At 43.5% G+C, this 20,998-nt stretch overlaps 1 protein-coding gene and 1 non-coding gene across 4 annotated transcripts; both read right to left on the minus strand.

Annotated features, from left to right (window-relative positions):
• Nucleotides 1-131: 131 nt before the first annotated feature.
• On the minus strand, nucleotides 132-20,962 carry Polr3c (RNA polymerase III subunit C). 3 transcript variants are annotated; one of them, XM_057793748.1, is made up of 15 exons: nucleotides 20,578-20,602; nucleotides 19,173-19,338; nucleotides 17,908-18,163; nucleotides 17,625-17,810; nucleotides 15,608-15,693; nucleotides 9,076-9,180; nucleotides 8,857-8,949; nucleotides 6,773-6,853; nucleotides 6,550-6,601; nucleotides 4,532-4,592; nucleotides 4,009-4,159; nucleotides 2,828-2,929; nucleotides 2,663-2,712; nucleotides 1,987-2,136; nucleotides 132-651 (listed from the first exon to the last, which is right to left on the minus strand). In XM_057793748.1, the coding sequence occupies exons 2-15, from the start codon at nucleotides 19,317-19,319 to the stop codon at nucleotides 570-572; spliced, it is 1,602 nt and encodes a 533-aa protein (XP_057649731.1). In that variant the 5' UTR covers nucleotides 19,320-19,338; nucleotides 20,578-20,602; the 3' UTR covers nucleotides 132-569. The 3 variants fall into 3 exon arrangements, with proteins under 3 accessions (XP_057649731.1, XP_057649729.1, XP_057649730.1); XM_057793746.1 differs by lacking the exon at nucleotides 20,578-20,602 and adding an exon at nucleotides 20,828-20,962 and having other exon boundaries at nucleotides 133-651; XM_057793747.1 differs by lacking the exon at nucleotides 20,578-20,602 and adding an exon at nucleotides 20,615-20,750 and having other exon boundaries at nucleotides 133-651.
• LOC130890251 (small nucleolar RNA SNORA5) lies at nucleotides 18,394-18,529 on the minus strand. The gene has a single exon (XR_009058698.1). It is a non-coding gene; the product is annotated as a small nucleolar RNA SNORA5 (small nucleolar RNA).
• Nucleotides 20,963-20,998: the final 36 nt, after the last annotated feature.

The following is a 20,998-nucleotide window of genomic DNA, read 5'->3' on the forward strand; positions in this document are numbered from 1 at the left end:
ACGTGGGTACTGAGCTCCCTGAGCTAGGGCCTCATGCTTGAGCAGCAAGTATGTCACCCAGTAAGTCATCTTGTTGGCCCCTCGATGACTTCCTGATAAGAACTGACATATAATTTATGATTAATCTCATTTATTTAAGATTCTCCCCACTGCAAGGATTTGGTGAGAGAATATAGTGATGGGTATAAGTCTATTAACAAATTTTACAAAATATGTCCGTCTCTTTCTGATGTATCATGAGCAGTAGGGAAAGACAGAAGCAGGGGCTCAGAATCTGAAATTTAGCTAGGTGATATGGCACACTCTTTTAATCCTAGCACTCAGGAGGCCGAGGCAGATGGATCAATGATGACTTTGAGGCCAGCCTGGTCTACAGAGCAAGTTCCAGGACAATCAGAATTAAAGATAAGAATGCATCCAAGCACCTTCTTCTTGTTGTTCTATCTCCTAGGTCTCTGAGAAGGATGTTGGTTTCTGGCTGGGGATGCAGCTCAGTGGTACAACAGCACACAGCACTTGACTAGCGTGTGAAAGGTCCTGAGTTTGACCCTAGTGCTGCTTCCTCTGGGTCACGGTCTCTTCATGGTGCTCTCGATGTATGACTCCAGCAAGAAGATGGTTTCATCTACCTGGATCTCACTGGCATCCAACCTGAGTAAAAAAGTGAAACATTTGCCAGGGGTTAATGCTCATTAGTATAGTCACGATTGGAGGCTGGGCTGGGTGCGGCTATGCAGAATTGCTTGCTCATTCCTGAGCGTGTGGAAAGAAGAGAGAACCAGGAGAGCCTTCTTCCGTCTATATCTCTCCCATATCAGACACTGTGGAGCGCTGAAGCCCCACAGGCAGTGTCTTACTTTTACTTACAACCTCGAGAAAGAACAGCACTTTTAAGAGTCGTGTGCTTTAAATCTTTAAAAAGAAAGTGGAGAGTTAGTGTTAATCAAGAAGAGTGAGGGACTTCCCCAATCTGACAAAACCACAGCTAACACCACACTTAATAGTAAGAACTCAAGTTTCCTTCCTTAGATCAGGAACAATGCCAAGATGTCCTTTCCAGTCTTCTGCTGGAGGTGATAGTCAAGACAATTAGGCAAGTTAAAGAAAAAATAAAAAATTACTAGAACTAATAAATTTACACAACCCCTCTTAATGAATAGAAGGAAATGAAGATGGAAGCATATTGCTATGAAACTATGAAAGGTCTCATGGTCCAGGAATGAATTTGGATTTTATACTGTAAAAAAAAAAAATCAATAAATCATCTCAGCCAGGTGTTGTGACATACACTTGTAATCCCAGCACTCTGGAGGTGGAGGAGGCAGAAGCAGTAAAATCAGTCCAAGGCTAGTATGACTACATGAGACCTTTAGTCAAGAGACATAACCTCTCCCAAATCAAAGGATGAGCAAACATATGCACAAGCAAGGAAGCCAATAAATCATTTCAACTAGAAGAGGGATGCTATCAACCACTTTAAAGACAATATTATTACCTGAGGGTTGGGGAGATGAACCAGAGGGTAAATTGTCTGCCATCCAAGTGTGAGGGAGGATCTGAGGTTGGAGTCCCAGAATACACATAAAGCCACCCTTCCCACCTGCGCGCGCGTGTGTGCGCACGTGCTATAAGAGCATTGTGACACATGGTTTGTAAGATAAAGTTATTGCAATGCTCTAGGTAAGAGGTAACGAAGAATCAAGATGAAATGCCAGACTTGAGGCTGAAGTAAAATTCTCAGTACTTGGTGAATGACAGAGGACAGCCCTGGCTGTCCTGGATCAGGCTGGCCTTGAACTTGAGATCTGCACCTCGGGAGTGCTGGGATTAAAGGCATGTGCTACCACGCCTGGTAGGTTCAGTTCTTTTAATTAGGCTAGGAAAGACAACGCTGCACTTAGGCTTGCTCACTAAATTGGAGGAGACTAGGCAGTGAATCGTATTTGCTTGAAAGGCATCGTCAAGCAGTCTGGACCCACCACTTACTTGTTAACGTTGCGTTTCAGCGTCTCCAGCTGCTGCCGCTCAGGGGCTGTGATCATCTCCTCTATCTCCTGCAGCTGCACCTCCTCTGCACCCGTGGCCTGCATTGATGCAATGATGGCTTCCACCCTCTGAGACTTTTCTAGTAGCCGCCTATCAGACAGACAGAGCTTTGACGTATTTCCTTATCTCTGAGATTCTCCTGCCCTCTATCTCAGAGGCCAGTCAGTTCCTTCCTTCCGTGTTTCAGCTACAGACTCTGCCCATAACTTAATCACAAACGTAACTTTGTTCCTAAAACATTTATTGCCTCTTAGTTGCACTTAAACTCTGGGGTCAAGCATATGCCTCATAATTTGCAAAGTTATTTAACTGGGGGCACAGTCAACAAGTGTAAACTAAGGCATGGCTATGCCAACCCAAACCTATGACTCAATGCCATACACTGTGCATTGGGCTACTGTTGCCATTTCTAGAGCAAGTTTTCCCTCAGGCTTGGACCGTGAAGAATGTAACTGAAAAAGTGCTGGGGCCCAGAGGTGCCGGGTAAAGGAGAACTGTCACCATGTGTAAGTGTTTTAGTTATTGGTTCAGTGGAAAATAACATAAAAACAAGCTATGTGTGCGAGAGAGAGAGAGGAAAAGAGAAATGCAAAGATTCAGTGGAGAGCACACTCACCTGTTCTCCTTCGTTTCAAACTGCCGCCTTTCTATCAGGTTGGTTATGCTCTGAGGAAAGAGAAGACAGACAAGAAATGCCAATGGTTCTGTTTCAGTGGTGTGGGGTGGGCGAGGGAGAAGGGCGAGGCCGTCGGCAAGGGATGGGAGAAAACTGCACGGTTACCTTATAGCACCTGTGCAACAGCATCCTGGCGGCCGACAGCACATTCACGGTGTACAGATAGAAGGTCCTGGATGGCGCGTGGTCTGGGGTTTTAGGAATTTCCTGTTTGTCCGCAGAAATAAAGAGACTGTTCTTTGGAACTGGTAAACACCCATCCACCTGGCACTGTCAGTCCTCATTTCTAAGACTTTTCCTTCCTGGCCAATCAGCAGTGATTCTGTTTATGACATACTCTACACAGGCCAGGTGGATTGTATTTGATTTTCATAATAGACCTTATTTATTAATAATTGAGATAGTGTGATACTGTTAAGCGTATGCTGGCCTCAAATTTTCAACCCTTCAGCCTCAGCCTCCTCTGTACTGGGATTATAGGTACATACTACCACAGCTGGTCCAAACCGCGGTTCTGACAGCATCATCCACCGCCATTTTACAGATACGAAATGACGGCGGTTGACCTGCTTGAAGTGACTCCAAAATCCATTCAACCTGCTTCCTCAAAGGGTCTCACCATAGTTCTACAAGAATCAAGATATGTTGAAAGAGTTACTTACTCTATTAAAGATTTAAGGCTCTCAGGAATAATGGGCTGGATAGGGCAGGGAAGTTAGAGCTGTGAGCTGATGTCTTGGGTGTTATCTGTCTCTTATCAAGACAGTTAAACTCTACACAATCCTATGTGGGTTTGCTATGTCTGTGTTAATCTTTCTCTTTTCTACTGTTTCAGAGGTAGCTATAGTATCTGCTTAGGGGCCCAGAGTAATTTCCTCAGGAGTTTCTCCTGCCATGGCCAGCCATGCTGAACAGCAGCTACTAAAGCCGTGGCCACCTGGAGTGATAGAAGTTCTCTACTAAAACCACGGCCACCTGGAGAGATGGGAAGTTCTCTACTAAAGCCACGGCCACCTGGAGAGATGGGAAGTTCTCTACTAAAGCCACGGCCACCTGGAGTGATAGAAGTTCTCTACTAAAGCCACGGCCACCTGGAGAGATGGGAAGTTCTCTACTAAAGCCACGGCCACCTGCAGAGGTGGGTAGTTCTCTACTAAAGCCATGGCCACCTGCAGAGGTGGGTAGTTCTCTACTAAAGCTGTGTCTACCTGGAGAGATGGGAAGTTCTCTACTAAAGCCATGGCCACCTGGAGAGATGGGAAGTTCTCTACTAAAGCCATGTCTACCTGGAGAGATATGAAGTTTTCTGAGAGCATCTTATACAACATATCCTTTGCCTCCTTTGCAGGAATCATCGCAAAGTCCTCCACCTGCTTCTGCTCCAGGTGTTTCTTCTGCAACACCAGACGGAATATTCTGGCACAGCGAGACCCAAATCTGGAAGAACAAAGAACCACAGGGTATACTTTAGCTCCTGGTCTCAGAGTAGGACTTACTAATCCACATGTGGGGTCAGGGGCAGAGAGGAATGGGGCTCAGAGTTCTTTTACAGCTTCAGAAGTTGGTAACGGTACTGTTAATCATAACTTGTCACCAAACGCCAACTCCTTTGTGTGCCACAGATCTTGTATTCAGAGCTTTGGGTGCTGGTTAATTTGCCTAGCTAGGAATTAGTTTTATAAGGAAGAATAGTTCTACTGGAAAGATGAGACCAAGTGTGGCATGGTATGCCATCAAAACCAAATTACCTGTTCAACGGGGTGTGGAGAGGAAGTGTCTGAATCCATCCCCCATCAGTGGCCCTCTTACCTCTCCTGGATGACAGACTCCAGAGTCGCAGTGGCCAGGGATGCTAATGCCTTGTGGAGGTCTTTATGGAGAGGATTAAGGGCATTCAGTAATGTTTTGGCCTCATCATCATGAACTTAGTTTCATGACTAAATTCCTAATTTATAACTAAAAATTTTTTTTGTTTTGTTTTGTTTTTTCAAGACAGGGTTTCTCTGTGGTTTTGGAGCCTGTCCTGGAACTAGCTCTGTAGACCAGGCTGGTCTCGAACTCACAGAGATCCGCCTGCCTCTGCCTCCCGAGTGCTGGGATTAAAGGCATGTGCCACCACCGCCCGGCTTATAACTAAAAATTAAATAATACTTTGCTTTTTACATTTCATGTATGATATATAAGTATATTAACATTTGTAAGGGTTTTGCTTAAGTAAACTTATTTTTTATTTTTACTTTATGTGCATAGGTGTTTTGTCTGTATGGGTGAGGGTGTCAGATTTTGGAGTTAGAGATAGCTGTTAGCTGCCATGTGAGTGCTGGGGATCGAACCTGAGTCCCCTGGAAGAGCAATCAGTGCTCTTCACTACTGAGTCATCTCTCCAGCCCCTCTCTTCTTTTTGTGAGACAGGGTCTTACTAGGTAGCCCAGATTGACTTGAAACACTTTTTTTTTTTTTTTTTTTTGGTTTTTGGTTTTTCGAGACAGGGTTTCTCTGTGGTTTTGGAGCCCGTCCTGGAACTAGCTCTTGTAGACCTGGATGGTCTCGAACTCACAGAGATCCCCCTGCCTCTGCCTCCCAAGTGCTGGGATTAAAGGCGTGCGCCACCACCGCCCGGCAACTTGAAACATTTGAGTTTTCTGCCTCAGCTCCAAACTGCTCCGATGGTGAGCAGTTAGCACAACTCCTCCCCTTTCCAGCTCTCTGCCTCAGCTCTACCACCTTCCTTCTTCCTCTCTTGCAGAGCTGGTGATCTGGTCCAGCGCCTCGCACGATGTGTGTGAGGTGCTATGAGCAATGACAGATGTAGGTAGCACGAGTAATAAAAACCCAGAGACAGAGACTGGGGTTTAACCTGAAGGTCAGAAAAGCAAAGCAGGGCTGGAGAGATGGCTCAGAGGTTAAGAGCATTGCCTGCTCTTCCAAAGGTCCTGAGTTCAATTCCCAGCAACCACATGGTGGCTCACAACCATCTGTAATGAGGTCTGGTGCCCTCTTCTGGCCAGCAGGCATACATACAGACAGAATATTGTATACATAATAAATAAATAAATATTAAAAAAAAAGAAAAGCAAAGCTGACAAAGCAGTCAGCCACTAGAGATCTCTTGCCTCTATGAAATTTTCAGAGTGAAAGAAGAGCGAGTTCCTATCGTAGCCCACCTTATATTCCTCTCTAGTGCTAGAATTAAGGGTGCACACCACTAGCACCGGGCCTGCATGGCTGACTAGTGTGGCAGCTTTGCATTCTGATCTTCAGTCAAGTTTTATTTATTAAAATACAAATGAATAACACTACAGACAGTCCCAGGCCTTTATATTTTCATTAAGAAAACTCACTGAAAACTCACAGAAAAATTAAGAAAGTTATTTCAATTTTTTTTTAAAAGATTTATTTATTATGTATACAACATTCTGCCTCGATATATGCCTGCACGCCAGAGGAGGGCGCCAGATCTCAGCACAGATGGTTGTGAGCCACCATGTGGTCGCTGGGAATTGAACTCAGGACCTCTGGAAGAGCAGCCAGTGCTCTTAACCTCTGAGCCATCTCTCCAGCCCCAGTTATTTCAATTTTTGAACGTGTTTAGTATATCAGGCATTAACAAATTCCTTTCCTGTGGTGGCACATGCCTCTACTTCCAGCACTTGGGAGGTGGAGGCAAGAGGATCAGGGCTTCAGTGCTAACATCTAAGCTACACAGTGGGTTTGAGACCAGTTTAGGCAACGTGAGACTGTTTCAATAGCAACAACAAAAACAACAACACCCCCGCCAATTTTTCCTAGGTTACCCCTCTGACAGAACAGACAGCTGGGAAGGATACTGATGACATACATTCCTCCACCGCTGTCGCCAGACTTTCCAATAAACTCTAGCTGTTAAAAGAGAGCGAATGGTGTTAATTGATGTAAAGTCTAGTGATTAATTTGTTTCCTATAGACCAAATCTGGTCAAGACTCTGAAGCAGACAGCTCCGACTATAGTGGAATATTAGGATTTAGTGGCAGAGATAAATTATAAACAGACCAAGTGGGTGGGAGACTTACGGGATCATCTGCCAACAGCGTAAGGTATTGATCGAGGACTTGCTTAGAGATGTTATAGCCAACAGGCAGGGACCTGAAGATCTGTGGAACAGAAGGGGACGCTGGAAGTGGGGCCTAGGAATGCAGAGCTGTTAACATGTCACTCCAGATGTCCTAATTCAGATTGCAAAACATAAAAATGTCTAAAAAATTCATATAAAAGAAAGGCAGAGAGGGACACACGCCTTTAATCTCAGGACTGGGGAGACAGAGGCAGGTGGATCTCTGAGTTTGGGACCTAATCTACATAGTGCATTCTAAACAGCCAGCACTACATAGTCAGACTCTGATAGAAACAGAGTAAAAGAAGAAACAACCCAAATGTCCAGTGATAAACTAACCAAGTACAGTGGTGTGTGCCTGTAATTAATCCTGGCTACTCCAAAGGCTGGGTTAGGAGATTATGGGTTGTTATGTAGCCATAGCCTCCAAAGTTAAACCTTTCATTCTGCAGGGAGGCTCTTAAGACTCTGGAAGCTAAAACTTACAAGGTTCAGGAAATTCATGAACTTTACAAGGGTCACAAACTCAGAAAGTAGGGCCTTTAATCATAGCACCAGGGAGACAGAGGCCTGTCTTGTCTACAGAGCAAGTTCGATGCCAGCAGAGACTCTGTCTCAAACTAACCAACTACAAAAACTTAGAAACAATATAAAGTATAGTAACAACATTTAAATAAGTATAATTATAAAAGTAATAGAAATGTAATGTTTCAACCGCCAAGGCTTTCATCAGAACCCATATATGGATATATAATGATAAAATAGCCTTCCCTGTTGCCTAACTTTGAACTCTTAAGCTCAAGCAATCCTCAGCAGCCTTCCAGGTATGCCAGCACACCTGGCTACTAGTATCTTTTTTTTTTTTTTTTTTTAAAGATTTATTTATTTATTATGTGTACAGCATTTCTTCCATGTGTGCCCGCATTTCCAGAAGGGGGTGCCAGGTCTCATTATAGATGGCTGTGAGCCACCATGTGGTTGCTGGGAATTGAACTCAGGACCTCTGGAAGAACAGTCAGTGCTCTTAACCACTGAGCCATCTCTCCAGCCCCTGGCTACTAGTATCTTAAAACAATGAGAAATAAATTTTACTTGACAGTTATTTAACTTGACTTAACGACTTTTTTTTGGAGATTTTTTTTTTGTTTGTTTTTGTTTTTTTTGTTTTTTCGAGACAGGGTTTCTCTGTGGTTTTGGAGCCTGTCCTGGAACTAGCTCTTGTAGACCAGGCTGGTCTCGAACTCACAGAGATCCGCCTGCCTCTGCCTCCCGAGTGCTGGGATGGAGATTTACTCATTTGTTTTTTGAGACAAAGTTTCTCTGTGTAGCCCTGGCTGTTAACTTTGTAAACCAGTCTGGCCTTGAATTTAGAGATCCACTTGCCTCTGTGTCCTGAATGCTGGGATTAAAGGCATGTGCCACCATGCCTGGTTTTATTTAAAAATTTCCTTATGTGTATATGCTTTGCCTGCATGAATGTATGTATATCATGTGTGTGCAGTGCCCAAGGAAGCCAGAAGTGGGAATAAGATCCCTTTGAATCGGAGTTACAGACTCCTGGGCGCTGCCTTGTGTGTGCTGAGAACTGAGCCTGAGTCCTCTGGAAGAGCAGCCAGTGCCCTCAAACACTGAGCCACCTCTCCAGTCCCAATGGCTGGACATTTTAAAAAGTTAGATCTTAAGTGGTTAAACGTTTTAGTGCTTACCATTTCCAAGAAATCCTTGCTCCACTCCAAACAAGAGAAAACCCCTTTGCCCTAAGGCACAGGCATCAACATAACCCTACGAGCTACATCTAATAACTGCTATGATACCTATGGCTATCAGGAAGCTAGCACGAAGATGGGAAGCTGAACCAGGAGTGGTGGTGCAGACCCTGAACAACGCACTGGGGAGGCAGAGGCAGGTAGATCTCTGATTTCAGTGACAGCAGGGCAACACAGGAAGTTCCAGGATAGCCAGGGCTACATAGAAAGACCAAAACAAAACAAACCCCAAACACAACAACAAAACAAAACCCGAAAAAAGAAAATTGAAGTATACCTCATTAGAAGACAGTGGCTGGGTAAACGGGGCACTAGAGGGGGTGGTAATCTCACTCATCCGGAGCATTGTCCGCACAATCTCGCTGCTTGTCTGAAAAAATAAACTAGAATTCAGAATTCACTGTTGCTGCCTCTGAGCCAGGGGCCACATCTGACAACCACCTGAATGATCGACCTTACTCCTTGCTGAATACTGGCTGACCCACTTAGACATTACCTGGTCCATTCGGTTTGCAACTGCGCTCACAATTGCTTGGTCACGGAAGTGCTGGTGGAATCTCTCAAGGTTGACTTGCCAATAAATCCCATCATCTGGAGTGGGCTGAGGAGAGAAAAGGAGAGGAAACAATGAAATACAGTGTAAGATTTTAGATTTTTCAACAAAATAGACAAACCTTTATCCAAACTAACCAAGAGGCAGAGAGAGAATATCTCAATTAAAAAAATCAGAAATGAAAAGAGGAACATAACCGCAGACACGGAGGAAATACAGAGGATCATCAGGTCATATTTTGAAAACCTGTACTCCACAAAATTGGAAAAGTTAAAGGAAATGGAAAACTTTCTAGATAAATATCACTTACCAAAATTGAATCAAGACCAGACAAGCAAATTAAACAGACCTATAACTGCTGAGAAATAGAAATAGTTATCAAAAGTCTCCCAACCAAAAAAAAGCCCAGGACCAGATGGTTTCAGCTCAGAATTCTACAAAACTTTCAAAGAGGAACTAATACCAATACTCCTCAAATTATTCCACACAATAGAAACAGAGGGAACATTGCTAAACTCTTTTTATGAGGCCACCATTACCCTGATACCCAAACCACAGAAAGACAATACCAAGAAAGAGAACTACAGACCAATCTCACTCATGAACAATTGATGCAAAAATACTAAATAAAATACTAGCAAATAGAATCCAAGAACACATCAGAACCATCATCCACCATGACCAAGTCAGCTTTATCCCACAGATGCAGGGATGGTTCAACATATGAAAATCTGTCAACATAATCCACCATATAAACAAACTGAAAAATAAAAACCATATGATCATCTCATTAGATGCCGAAAAAGCATTTGACAAAATACAACATCCTTTTATGATAAAGGACTCGAAGAGAGCAGGGATACAAGGAACATACCTAAACATAATAACGGCAATATACAGCAAGCCAACAGCCAACATCAAACTAAATGGAGAGAAACTCCCAGCGATTCCACTGAAATCAGGAACAAGACAAGGTTGTCCATTCTCTCCATATCTATTCAATATAGTTCTTGAGGTCCTAGCTAGAGCAATAAGACACCAAAGGGAGATCAAGGGGATACAAATTGGAAAAGAAGAAATCAAACTCTCACTGTTTGCTGATGATATGATGGTTTACATAAGTGATCCCAAAAATTCTACCAAGGAACTTCTACAACTTATAAACACTTTCAGCAATGTAGCAGGATACAAGATTAATTCAAAAAAATCAGTAACCCTCCTTTACACAGATGATAAAAGGCCTGAGGAAGAAATCAGAGAATCAACACCCTTCACAATAGCCACAAATAGCATAAAATATCTCAGAGTAACTCTAAGCAAACCAGTGAAAGACTTGTATGACAAGAACTTTAAATCTTTGAAGAAAGAAATTGAAGAAAATACCAGAAAGTGGAAAGACCTCCCATGCTCTTGGGTAGGCAGAATTAATATAGTAAAAAAAGGCAATCTTACCAAAAGCAATCTACAGATTCAATGCAATGCCCAGCAAAATTCTTCAAAGACCTTGAAAGAATGGCACTCAACTTCATTTGGAAAATCAAAAAACCCAGGATAGCCAAAACAATCCTGGGCAATAAAAGAACTTCTGGAGGCATCACAATTCCTGACTTCAAACTCTTACTACAGAGCTACAGTACTGAAAACAGCCTGGTATTGGCATAAGAACAGACAAGAGGACCAATGGAACCGAATAGAAAACCCGGATATCAATCCACACATCTTCGAACACCTGATATTTGATAAAGCAAAAAATAACAAATAGAAAAAAAAAAGCATATTTAACAAGTGATGCTGACATAACTGGATATCAACATGCAGAAAAATGAAAATAGACCCATATCTATCACCATGCACAAAACTCAAGTCCAAATGGATCAAAGATATAAAGCCAGCCACACTGAACCTTATAGAAGAGGAAGTGGGAAGTATACTTGAACGCACTGGCATAGGGAACCACTTCCTAAATAAAATCCCAGCAGCACAGACATTGAGAGAAACTGAAAAGCTTCTGTAAAGCAAATGACACGGTCAACAAGACAGAACGACAGCCTACAGAATGGGAAAAGATCTTCACTAACCCCACATCAGACAGAGGTCAGATCTCCAATATATACAAAGAACTCAAGAAATTGGATACCAAAAGATCACATAATCCAATAAAAAAAAATGGAGTACAAAAGAAAAAGAAAAAACAAACAAACAAACAAACAAAAAAATGGAGTGCAGACCTAAACAGAGAACTCTCAACAGAGGAATCTAAAATGGCTGAAAGACACTTAAGGAAATGTTCAACATCCTTAGTCATCAGAGAAATGCAAATCAAAGCAACCCTGAGATTCTATCTTACACCTGTAAGAATGGCCAAAATCAAAAACACTGATGACAATTTATGCTGGAGAGGTTGTGGGGAAAAGGGAACACTTCTACATTGCTGCTGGAAATGCAAGCTGGTACAACCCCTTTGGATGTCAGTGTGGCAATTTCTCAGAAAATCAGGAAACAACCTTCCTCAAGACCCAATAACACCACTTTGGGGTATATATCCAAAGGATGCTCAATCGTGCCACAAGGACATGTGCTCAACTATGTTCATAGCAGCTTTGTTTGTCATAGCCAGAACCTGGAAACAACCTAAATGCCCCTCGATCGAGGAATGGATAAAAAAAATGTGGTACATTTACACAGTGGAGTACTACACAGCAGAAAGAAATAAAGGAAAGCTTGAATTTTGCAGGAAAATGGATGGAACTAGAAGACATTATTTTGAGCGAGGTAACCCAGACACAGAAAGACAATTATTACATGTATTCACTCGTAGGTGGTTTTTTTTTTTTTTTTTTTTGGGTTTTTCGAGACAGGGTTTCTCTGTAGCTTTGGTGCCTGTCCCGGAACTAGCTCTTGTAGACCAGGCTGGCCTCGAACTCCTAGAGATCTGCCTGCCTCTGCCTCCCGAGTGCTGGAATTAAAGGCGTGCGCCACCACCGCCCGGCTTCATAGGTAGTTTTTAAACATAAAGCAAAGAAAGCCAGCCTACAAACCACAATCCCAGAGAACTTAGACAACAATATGGACATTAAGAGAGACTTATATAGATCTAATCTACATGGGAAGTAGAAAGTAGAAAAAGACAAGATCTCCTGAGTAAATTGGGAGCATGGGAACCTTGGGGGAGGATTGAAGGGGGAAGGGGGAGAGCAGGGAGGGGAGCAGAGAAAAATGTAGAGCTCAATAAATATAATAAAAAAAAAACTCCCTCCTCAAAAGAAGATTTTAGATTTTTAAAGTTCCACTTGTTTTGCTATACTGTGGCAAAAAAATGGGCTAGAGAAAAAGAATTCAAGAGTGTGGGTTAGTGTGCCCTGGAAAATTCTAACTCAAGTTCTCTGAACTTATCTTCCTCCTGCTCCCTGTTAATTTTTGTCCATTACTCTCAAATATACATGTCTGTATCTGTAGCAAGTGCATGCTCGGTGCCTGTGGACTCCAGAAGTGGATATCAGATCCCCTATCACCACTATCATGGAGTTATAGACAGTTTTAAGCTATCATGTGGGTGATAGGAACCACACCTGGGTCCTCTGCAAAGGCAAGTGCCCTTAACTGCTGAACTCTCTCCAGCCCCTCAAGATTTCTTTCTATGTGCGTCTGCCACATGTGTGTGGGGCTCCAAGGTGGCCAGAAGGTGTTGGATAATGACACAGGTGTTAGGAATCCAGTTTTGGTCTTCTGGAAGAACAGGAGGTGTTCTTAATTGTGAAGATCTTTCTAGACCATACACATCTACTTTTGTTTTTTTGAGACAGTGTCTCTCCCGGAGTTTGAACTTACCAAGTAGGCCAAGATGGCTAGTGAGCCCCAGGGACCTTCCTGTGATTTTGGGTTGGGCCATATCCATAGCTTGTAGAGTAACATTTGTAGATCACATTTGTAGCTTTTAATAGTCCTTAGCTTGGCTTTCTTCTTTTTTTTAGCTAGGGTCTCATGTAGCTCATGCTAGCACTGAACTTACTACATAATTGAGGGTGACCATGAACTCTGGATCTTCCTGCCTCTATCTCCCAAGTGCTAGGATTACAAGCATTTACCACTACACCTAGCTAAAAAGTACTTCTGGTCATTAAATGGGTAAGAATGCAAGAAGGGAGACCACTGAGAAGAGTCTGGAGAAGTGCTGACAAGAGATGATAGTCTTGGGGGCTAGAGAGATGGCTCAGTAGATAAAAGATTTGTTGTACAACCATAAGTATCTGAGTTTGAACCCCCAGCACCCACAGAGCAAGCCAGACATGATCTCATACATGCCTGTAATTTCAGCACTGTAAGGGCAAAGGGTTGTTGGGGCCAAGAAAAACAAACAAACAAACAAACAAACAAACAAACAACAACAAACCCACAAGACCCAGGTTCAGGGAGAGAACATGCCTCAAAGGATAAGGCAGGGATTTCTAGAGGCCATCTGATGCTCTCCTGTGGCTCCAGTGCGTATCTGCACAGGCATGTGTACCAACACAAGTACATATAATCCCCCTCTATACACACACAAAGAGATAATACAGTCACTTAGACTAGGGAGAGAACAGGAAAGGTAAGAAATAGCTGGATAGGAGAAAATTTTGGAAATTGGGCTGATATATATTAGTGAGATATAAGAATTTCAAGGAGCCGGGCGGTGGTGGTGCACGCCTTTAATCCCAGCACTTGGGAGGCAGAGGCAGGCAGATCTCTGGGAGTTCGAGGCCAGCCTGGTCTACAAGAGCTAGTTCCGGGACGGGCACCAAAGCTACAGAAAAACCCTGTCTCGAAAAACCAAAAAAAAAAAGAATTTCAAGTATTTTGCCTAACTTATGGTAGTGGGTATCAAGTATTTTGCCTAACTTATGGTAGTGGGTATCTGTTACTAAAAAAAAAGGAGGCTTAGGAGGGGGCAGGTGTATGGGAATGGGAAATCAATTATTCTGTGTTGGTTATGCTAATTTCTTTTTCTGTTGGGAGTATATGTGCTTAATTCTATGTCTAGGTATGGGCGTGTGGTGTGTGTATGCATGTAAGGTACTATGTGTGCCATAGCATGTGTGTGGAGAGCAAAGGACAACTTCAGGGGTCAGTCTTCAAATTCTGCTTTGCTTTGAGACAGGGTCTCTTTGACTCTTTACATAGCAGGACAGCTGGCCTGTGAGCTTCAGGAGATTCAACCTTGGCTCCTGTCTCATCTCAGGAACACCTGGATTAGATGTGTGCTTCCACACCTGGCTCTACGTGGGTTCTAGTTTCTCATGCCTGTGCAGCAGCTGATTTACCCTCCGAATTGAATTATTGCCCCAGCTCCTGGCCATGTTTGAGATGCTTTTTATTTTATTTTAATTTGTTTAAAGATGGGGACTTCTTATGTAGTAGGCTGGCCTTGAATTTGCAGCAATTCTCCTGTATCAGTCTCTCTAGTAGTGGGATACAAAGCATGCACCGCCACACTTGGCTTGAGATGTTCATTAGCCATCTTTATATGGGTGCTACTAGGATATTTGCACATAAAAGTTCAGGCTTAAACACTTTTTTCTAGACTTAGGCCTCAGCACTAATCCTCATAGGTCTATGTATACCTGCCACACTGAAATCTTGAACTTTCTAGGTTCTCTTTTCTCGTTTTTTTTTTTGGGGGGGGTGGGGGCAGGGTTTCATGTAACCTGGGTTGGCCTTAGACTTACTTTGTAGCCAGGGATAACCCTAAACTTCTGATTCTCTTGCCTCTACCTTCTGAGTGCTGGAATTATAGGTTGTGCGCCACCACTTATGGTTTGTTTTGTTTGAGACAGGGTCTCACTCTGTAGCTCTGGCTGTTCTGGAACTTATTATGTAGACCAGACTGGCTTCCAATTCACAGAGATCTGCTAGTCTCCTTCCAAGTGCTGTGATTAAAGACATGGTTATCACAATGGGTAGCACTTCTGCTTTTATTTGGTACTGGGAATCAAACTCAGGCCTCACTCATGCCAGGCAAGCTATCTACCAACTGGGCTACATTCCTGGCCAAAGTCTCTCTTCTCTTTTTGAGACAAGGTCTCCCTGGGTAGCCCTGGCTGCCCTGGAACTCACAGAGATCCTCCTGGCTCTGCATCCCAAATGCTGGGGCTAAAGAGATGCAAATACCACACTAGCCCTGCTTCCTCTTTTGTGTAAGTTGGTCCCATTTTACAGTGAAATAAGTTAACCTCAGAAGGGAATGGGACATTCGTTCCATGAAGTCCCTCCCGCTCTCAGGCGTTCTCCTGTTCCTTGGTAAAAAGAGGGCAGGGGAGAAATAAGCAGAGGTAGTAGGAGAATTCCATTTCCATTGGTCTATTCCTGACCAACATTTACTGAAGTTCATAATCCTATTCCTTTTTAGCCAGAAATATTTAGGTTCTGTTGGCGCTTGTTATCCAAGGGCTGTTTCTGGGTGGCTCCAGGGTGAGGACCACTAATCAGAAAGCCCCATTACCTCATTCTTATCTGGGTATTTTGGTTTCTTGGCCTTGGGCTCTCCAGCAGCATCTTCATCAGATGATCTCCTTCTCTTACCTTTTCCTGCCAAATAAAATACTGAACGATTAGATTATATATCATATGATGACAGGAAATGAAGCCGGTGCCTCTTTATCCCAAAGATGTATGTAGCTGCCTCAAGTTAGAGTTGTTTAGAGGCCAAGGAGCTGTAAGAAACTCAAATCAATGAGAGTATCATCTAAAACTCAGTATGTTTTAAAAAATCCAGTCTTAAAGCTGGGTATTGGGGAGGCAGAGGCGGGTGGATTTCTGAGTTCCAGGCCAGCCTGGTCTACAGAGTGAGTTCCACGATAGCTAGAGCTACATACTGAGAACCTCTCTTGAAAAACAAAGAAAAAAAAAAAAAACCTAAAAGCCAAAAACCAAAACCAAACCAAACCAAAATAAAAAACCAGAAAAAAATCCTGGGGCTGGAGAGATGGCTCAGTGGTTAAGAACACTGGCTGTTCTTTCAGAGAACCTGGGTTTAATTCTCAGTACCCACATGGGAGCTCACGACTGTCTGTATCTAACTTCTGTTCCAGGGGATCCGACACTCTCACACAGACATACATGCAGGTAAAACATCAATGTACATAAAATAAAAATAAATTATTCAAAGAAAAAAGAAAGAAAAAAAAAAGGAAGAAAGCAAGAAAGAAAATGCATAGTCTTCGCCATCAAACTGCCGGTCCTCCTACGCGTCCTTTCAGTGAAAGGTACCATCATGCTCCTATGGGTGCAGGTCAAGCACACAGATGTCATTCTTGATACTTTCCTTTTTTTGTTTTTCGAGACAGGGTTTCTTTGTGTAACAGCCCTGGCTGTCCTGGAACTGGCCTTGACCTCACAGAGATCTGTCTGCCTCTGTTTCCTGAGTACTGGAAATTAAGGGTGTGTGCCACCACTGCCCGGCGATACTTGTCTTCTTACAGCTTCTATATCTACTTTTTCGTTAGTCTGCCTCACTTACCTTTGCCCTATCCTTTCAGCCTTTATTAGACAGTTACAATGTAAGTCAGATCATGTCATGTTCCTGCTTAAAACCTAAGTAGTCTCCCTTTGCTCTTAGGTTAAAGCTCAGACACTCTACAATGCCGGGTTTATCTAGTTTCTCCACGTTCTCGCCTTCTCTCAAGCTTCTCTGAACTTTGCTCGCTTTACTTCAACACTGACCTTTCACTTTCTCTAATGCTCCGTTTCTTTTTCTTATTATACACTAGTCTTAAAAATACTCACCTTCGCCAGGCAGTGGAGGCACACACCTTTAATACCAGTACTCGGGAGGCAGAGGCAGGCAGATCTCTGTGAGTTTGAAGCCAGCCTAGTCTACAAGAACTAGTTCTGGGGCAGGCTCCCAAAGCTACAGAGAAACCCTAAAAAACCTTGAAAAAAAAAACAAAAAAGAAAAGAAAAAAACACAAACAAATAAACAAACAAACAACCCCCCACCAAAAAAACCCACTTCATCTTTGCTGGGTGGTGGTAGCGCATGCCTTTAATCCCAGCACTTGGGAGGCAGAGGCAGGTGGATCTCTCTGAGTTTGAGGCTAGCCTGGTCTACAGAAAGAGTTCCAGGACAGGCTGCAAAGAGACAGAGAAACCCTGTCTAGAAAAACCAAACCAAACCAAACCAAACTAAACAAAAACCAAAATAAAATCATCTTCTATTGCCTACTTCTTCAAGACCCAAATCAAATTCCACTTTCTCAGAAAAGCCTAACCTTCACCCACTTCACAAATCAGTTCCTCCATACCTAGCTTCTCCACAGCCCTTATCACGGTGTATAACCTACTCTGTGACTGATAATGTTGTCTCGGAAAGGAACAAGGGTTTTCCATTATTACATACAACAGCGACTGGCACACAGCAAGTACCTGGTCAACAATCACATGTTCATTCACATAAAAACATCAGTCAAGAAGAAGCCACAATTAGGGCAAAACACAGTTCAAGGATGGAAATTCCTTACCTATCAAGCTCAGTTTAGGAACTAGGTACATGTCCTTCTCATTAATGACAAGAGTCGGGGCAGGTGGTGGCGGCTCAGGGTCAGAACTGCCAGGGGCAGGAACCAGAGGACAGTGCTGTACAAAGTGAGTGTCTGCCAGTCGCACAAACGCATTTGATACCTCGGCGTAGTCCATGGTCTTGCCATCTGTACAATGGAGGAAAGAGGCAGGAGAGATGACCTAAGAGGACGGCGCTGCCAGCCAACCTAGGCTTTCGCTCAGAGCTGTAGACCCAGTACTGACCCTCCATGGTCTCCGTGAGTCGGTCTGCTACTTTCTTCACCACAGCTGACATTGTCATTTTGCCATTCAACAGGAGCTCCTCTACAATCAGCTCGCCGGTGTCACTGTACAGCGTTTTGGTAGTATAGATGTACCGGGGATACCGAAGCATTCGCAGCACCCGGCTACACTGGGCTTCATACTCCACCACACTGCGCTTATGCACATGATAGATCACCAGGTTATGGTGGATGAGGACACAAAGCGCTTTTTTCACCTAGATGGGACCCAAAGAAAGAGAAGAAAGACCTGGAGCTACATAGCTTATGACTGCCGGCAATACAGCCCACCCACGACAGCTTAGGAAGCATCTGATCACTAGCCAAGAGTTTACTGAATCTTTTTGTGCTTATTTTTAAAAGCAACTCGGTCTGAGTTGAAACAACACAGCCCCATCCCAATAGGACCTGCTTCTTGTCTGCACCAGTGACTCCTGTGCCTCCAGTACAATGTCTGCGGCCAAACTTATCCCCAGGTCCCAGGACAGGGGACCCAGGGCCCATGAGCTGCAGAACTTGTTGTGGCAGCCATCTGGGCCAGTTCCCGCCATGACAGGACAGGGACTGAATTTGACTTGACTGCACATAGACTCTTACTTCCTCTTTGTATTAGTGTAGTTAATAAGAACCAAATGTCAGTGGAAGAGATCAAGAGAATTCCTTGCTATGATGCCCATTTTATCCTTGATCTCTATATTTCTTCTAGTTTTCCATTTTGAATCAGGGTCTCACGGAGCCCAAGGTAGCCCGGATGACCTTGAACTTCTGAGCTTTCACCTTTCAAGTGCTGGGATCATAAACATAAATCACCACACCCAGTTTTATGAAGTGTTGGAGATCAAACCAGAACATCCTACATGCTATGAAGTCACTCCACCAACTGAGCTACCTCCTCAGCCAGGACCACAACAAAAATCTTTCACGCCACAATTGACATGTTTTGCCTATCATTTTTATTCCTTAAAGACAGTGCCAGATTAGTAGACTTACTGTGAATGAATGAGTGTGACGTGGGGACAGCAAAGACGAGTTAAGGACACTCTGAGGAGCAGCAAACTGGGGCCTAAGTACAATACCACACCCCCACCCCACCCCATGGTGATTCTGATCATAGGGCAGGCTTTTTTATTTTTATTTTCTAGGGGAAGGAGTACCACTGCTAAAAGGTGGCTGAAGGAAATGAATTAATGAAGTGAAAGAGAGCAAACTGATATTCTCTAAACATACCTGGTCCAGGGATGTTCCCGTGTCATGGGCAATTACTCTAAGAGGCTGACTGCCGGTTCTGATTAGGTGGACTCCAATTTTTTCCACAATCTCACCAAAATGCTCTTGCAGCAATAAAGAGCACAGTTTAATTTCTGCTTGAGTCATTGTGCCTGGAGCTTCAGAACTAGGAAAGAACAATGATATAAATTCACATATTTTTTTTTTCTAGAAGGCAACTTGACAATATACATCAAAACCTTAAAATCTTGCATATATTTGCTTTAATACTTTAATTTGGGATCCTTTATTCCATGGAAATAATAATAAAAAACACGCCATTTGTTCTCTTCATAATACTGGCACTGTATACTAAAACAGCCTAGCATCTGTCAATAAATTAAATGAGTATACACTATGTCAATATTTAAAATGACTTTGCACACTATAAGTAGCATAACATTACTTGTAATGTGTAGTAATAGAAGTATTGTGATGGCCGGGTATGATGGTGTACACTGTCTGCAATTCTAGCACTCAGGAGGCAGAAACAAAAGGATCAATAGTTTCAAGCCAACCTGGGATACAAAGTGAGTTCAAAGCCAGCTTGTGCTGGACAGTGAGACTCCGCTGGGTGATACGCCCACCCATCAAAACAAAAGACTGGAAAAACTAAACATCCAATGCATTTTCTAAAGTCAGGTACAGCGGTGTCCGCCTGTACTTGTAGCACTTGAGAGGGGAAGGCAGGAGGGTCAGGGGTTCAAGGTTACACATTGAGTTCAGTGCCAGCCTGGGTACATGAGACCCTGTCTCAAAAAAAAAAAAAGCCATTTTCCTCTATATTCTATTTACTTTTATGGGATTATATGCGGTTTCAATAATCTTTAAAGATTGTATTTATCTAGGTATGGGGACTCACATTTGTAATCAAGGCCCACCTGGGCTACATACACAATGAATACCAAACTGGGTCCAGAGTGAGACCTCTTTAAAAAAAAAAAAGAAGGGGTGTGTGTGCAAATGACTTACAATCTCTCATAGATACAAATAACCACGGTCCATGGCTCCGTGGGAGTACAAAGTATCATTCCCTAGCCATAAACCTCAATTTAGAAGCCAGCAAGTAAAGAAGAGCTTCTCAACAGGGTGTTTCAATTAGGAGAAGTTACGTTCCCTCGAGAACAATGTTAAATTTCTACTCCGTGACAAATGGGACACAAGCAGATATGGATGGAGCTGATTTAAAAATTACCTCCCTTGCCGGGCGGTGGTGGCGCACGCCTTTAATCCCAGCACTCGGGAGGCAGAGGCAGGCGGATCTCTGTGAGTTCGAGACCAGCCTGGTCTACAAAAGTCAGTTCCAGGACAGGCTCCAAAACCACAGAGAAACCCTGTCTTGAAAAAGAAAAAAAAAAAAAATTACCTCCCTATCACAAGTTGTTCCTGCCTAAGACTTGTACCTAAGTCTTTGTCCCTCTTGCCACGTTGTCGCAGGGGAGGCTATATTTCACTTATCCACCCGTCTTTGAAGCAACATCCCTACATCAGTTGCCATCCTTGAAAAGCGTTTCCAAGGCTCCTGGCTCCTTTCCCTTCATGCGAGTTCCTGTTCCGGACTTCGCTTCTTGGCCCTGAGTCAGGGCCTCCACATTCCGGCGTCGTTTTTCACTAACCTCAGGGTCAGTGCTAATTTAGAAGCTCTAAATGTTATCCTCCGGAGACCAGCAGCCTAAGCTCGGGGCCAGCCCGCCGCCCCTTCTCGAAAGTAGAGCACCATTGAGGCGGACGCGGAAGGACTGCGAGCACGGGCCGCTCTAGCCGACGAGCCGACGGTGTCGGTGGTT

The sequence above is a fragment of the Chionomys nivalis genome, chromosome 18, assembly GCF_950005125.1.
Source record: "Chionomys nivalis chromosome 18, mChiNiv1.1, whole genome shotgun sequence".
Lineage (NCBI taxonomy): Eukaryota > Metazoa > Chordata > Mammalia > Rodentia > Cricetidae > Chionomys > Chionomys nivalis.

Bases quoted from the DNA above. Each gene is read 5' to 3' on its own strand.
- Polr3c (XM_057793748.1), bottom strand. From the start codon at position 19,319: ATGACTCAAGCAGAAATTAAACTGTGCTCTTTATTGCTGCAAGAGCAT. The intron at 17,811-17,907 runs GTCAGTACTGGG...TCCATTGTACAG, and splicing joins ACTCACGGAGACCATGGAGG to ATGGCAAGACCATGGACTAC. The intron at 6,854-8,856 runs GTATACTTCAAT...TCTGTTCCACAG, and splicing joins AGCCACTGTCTTCTAATGAG to ATCTTCAGGTCCCTGCCTGT.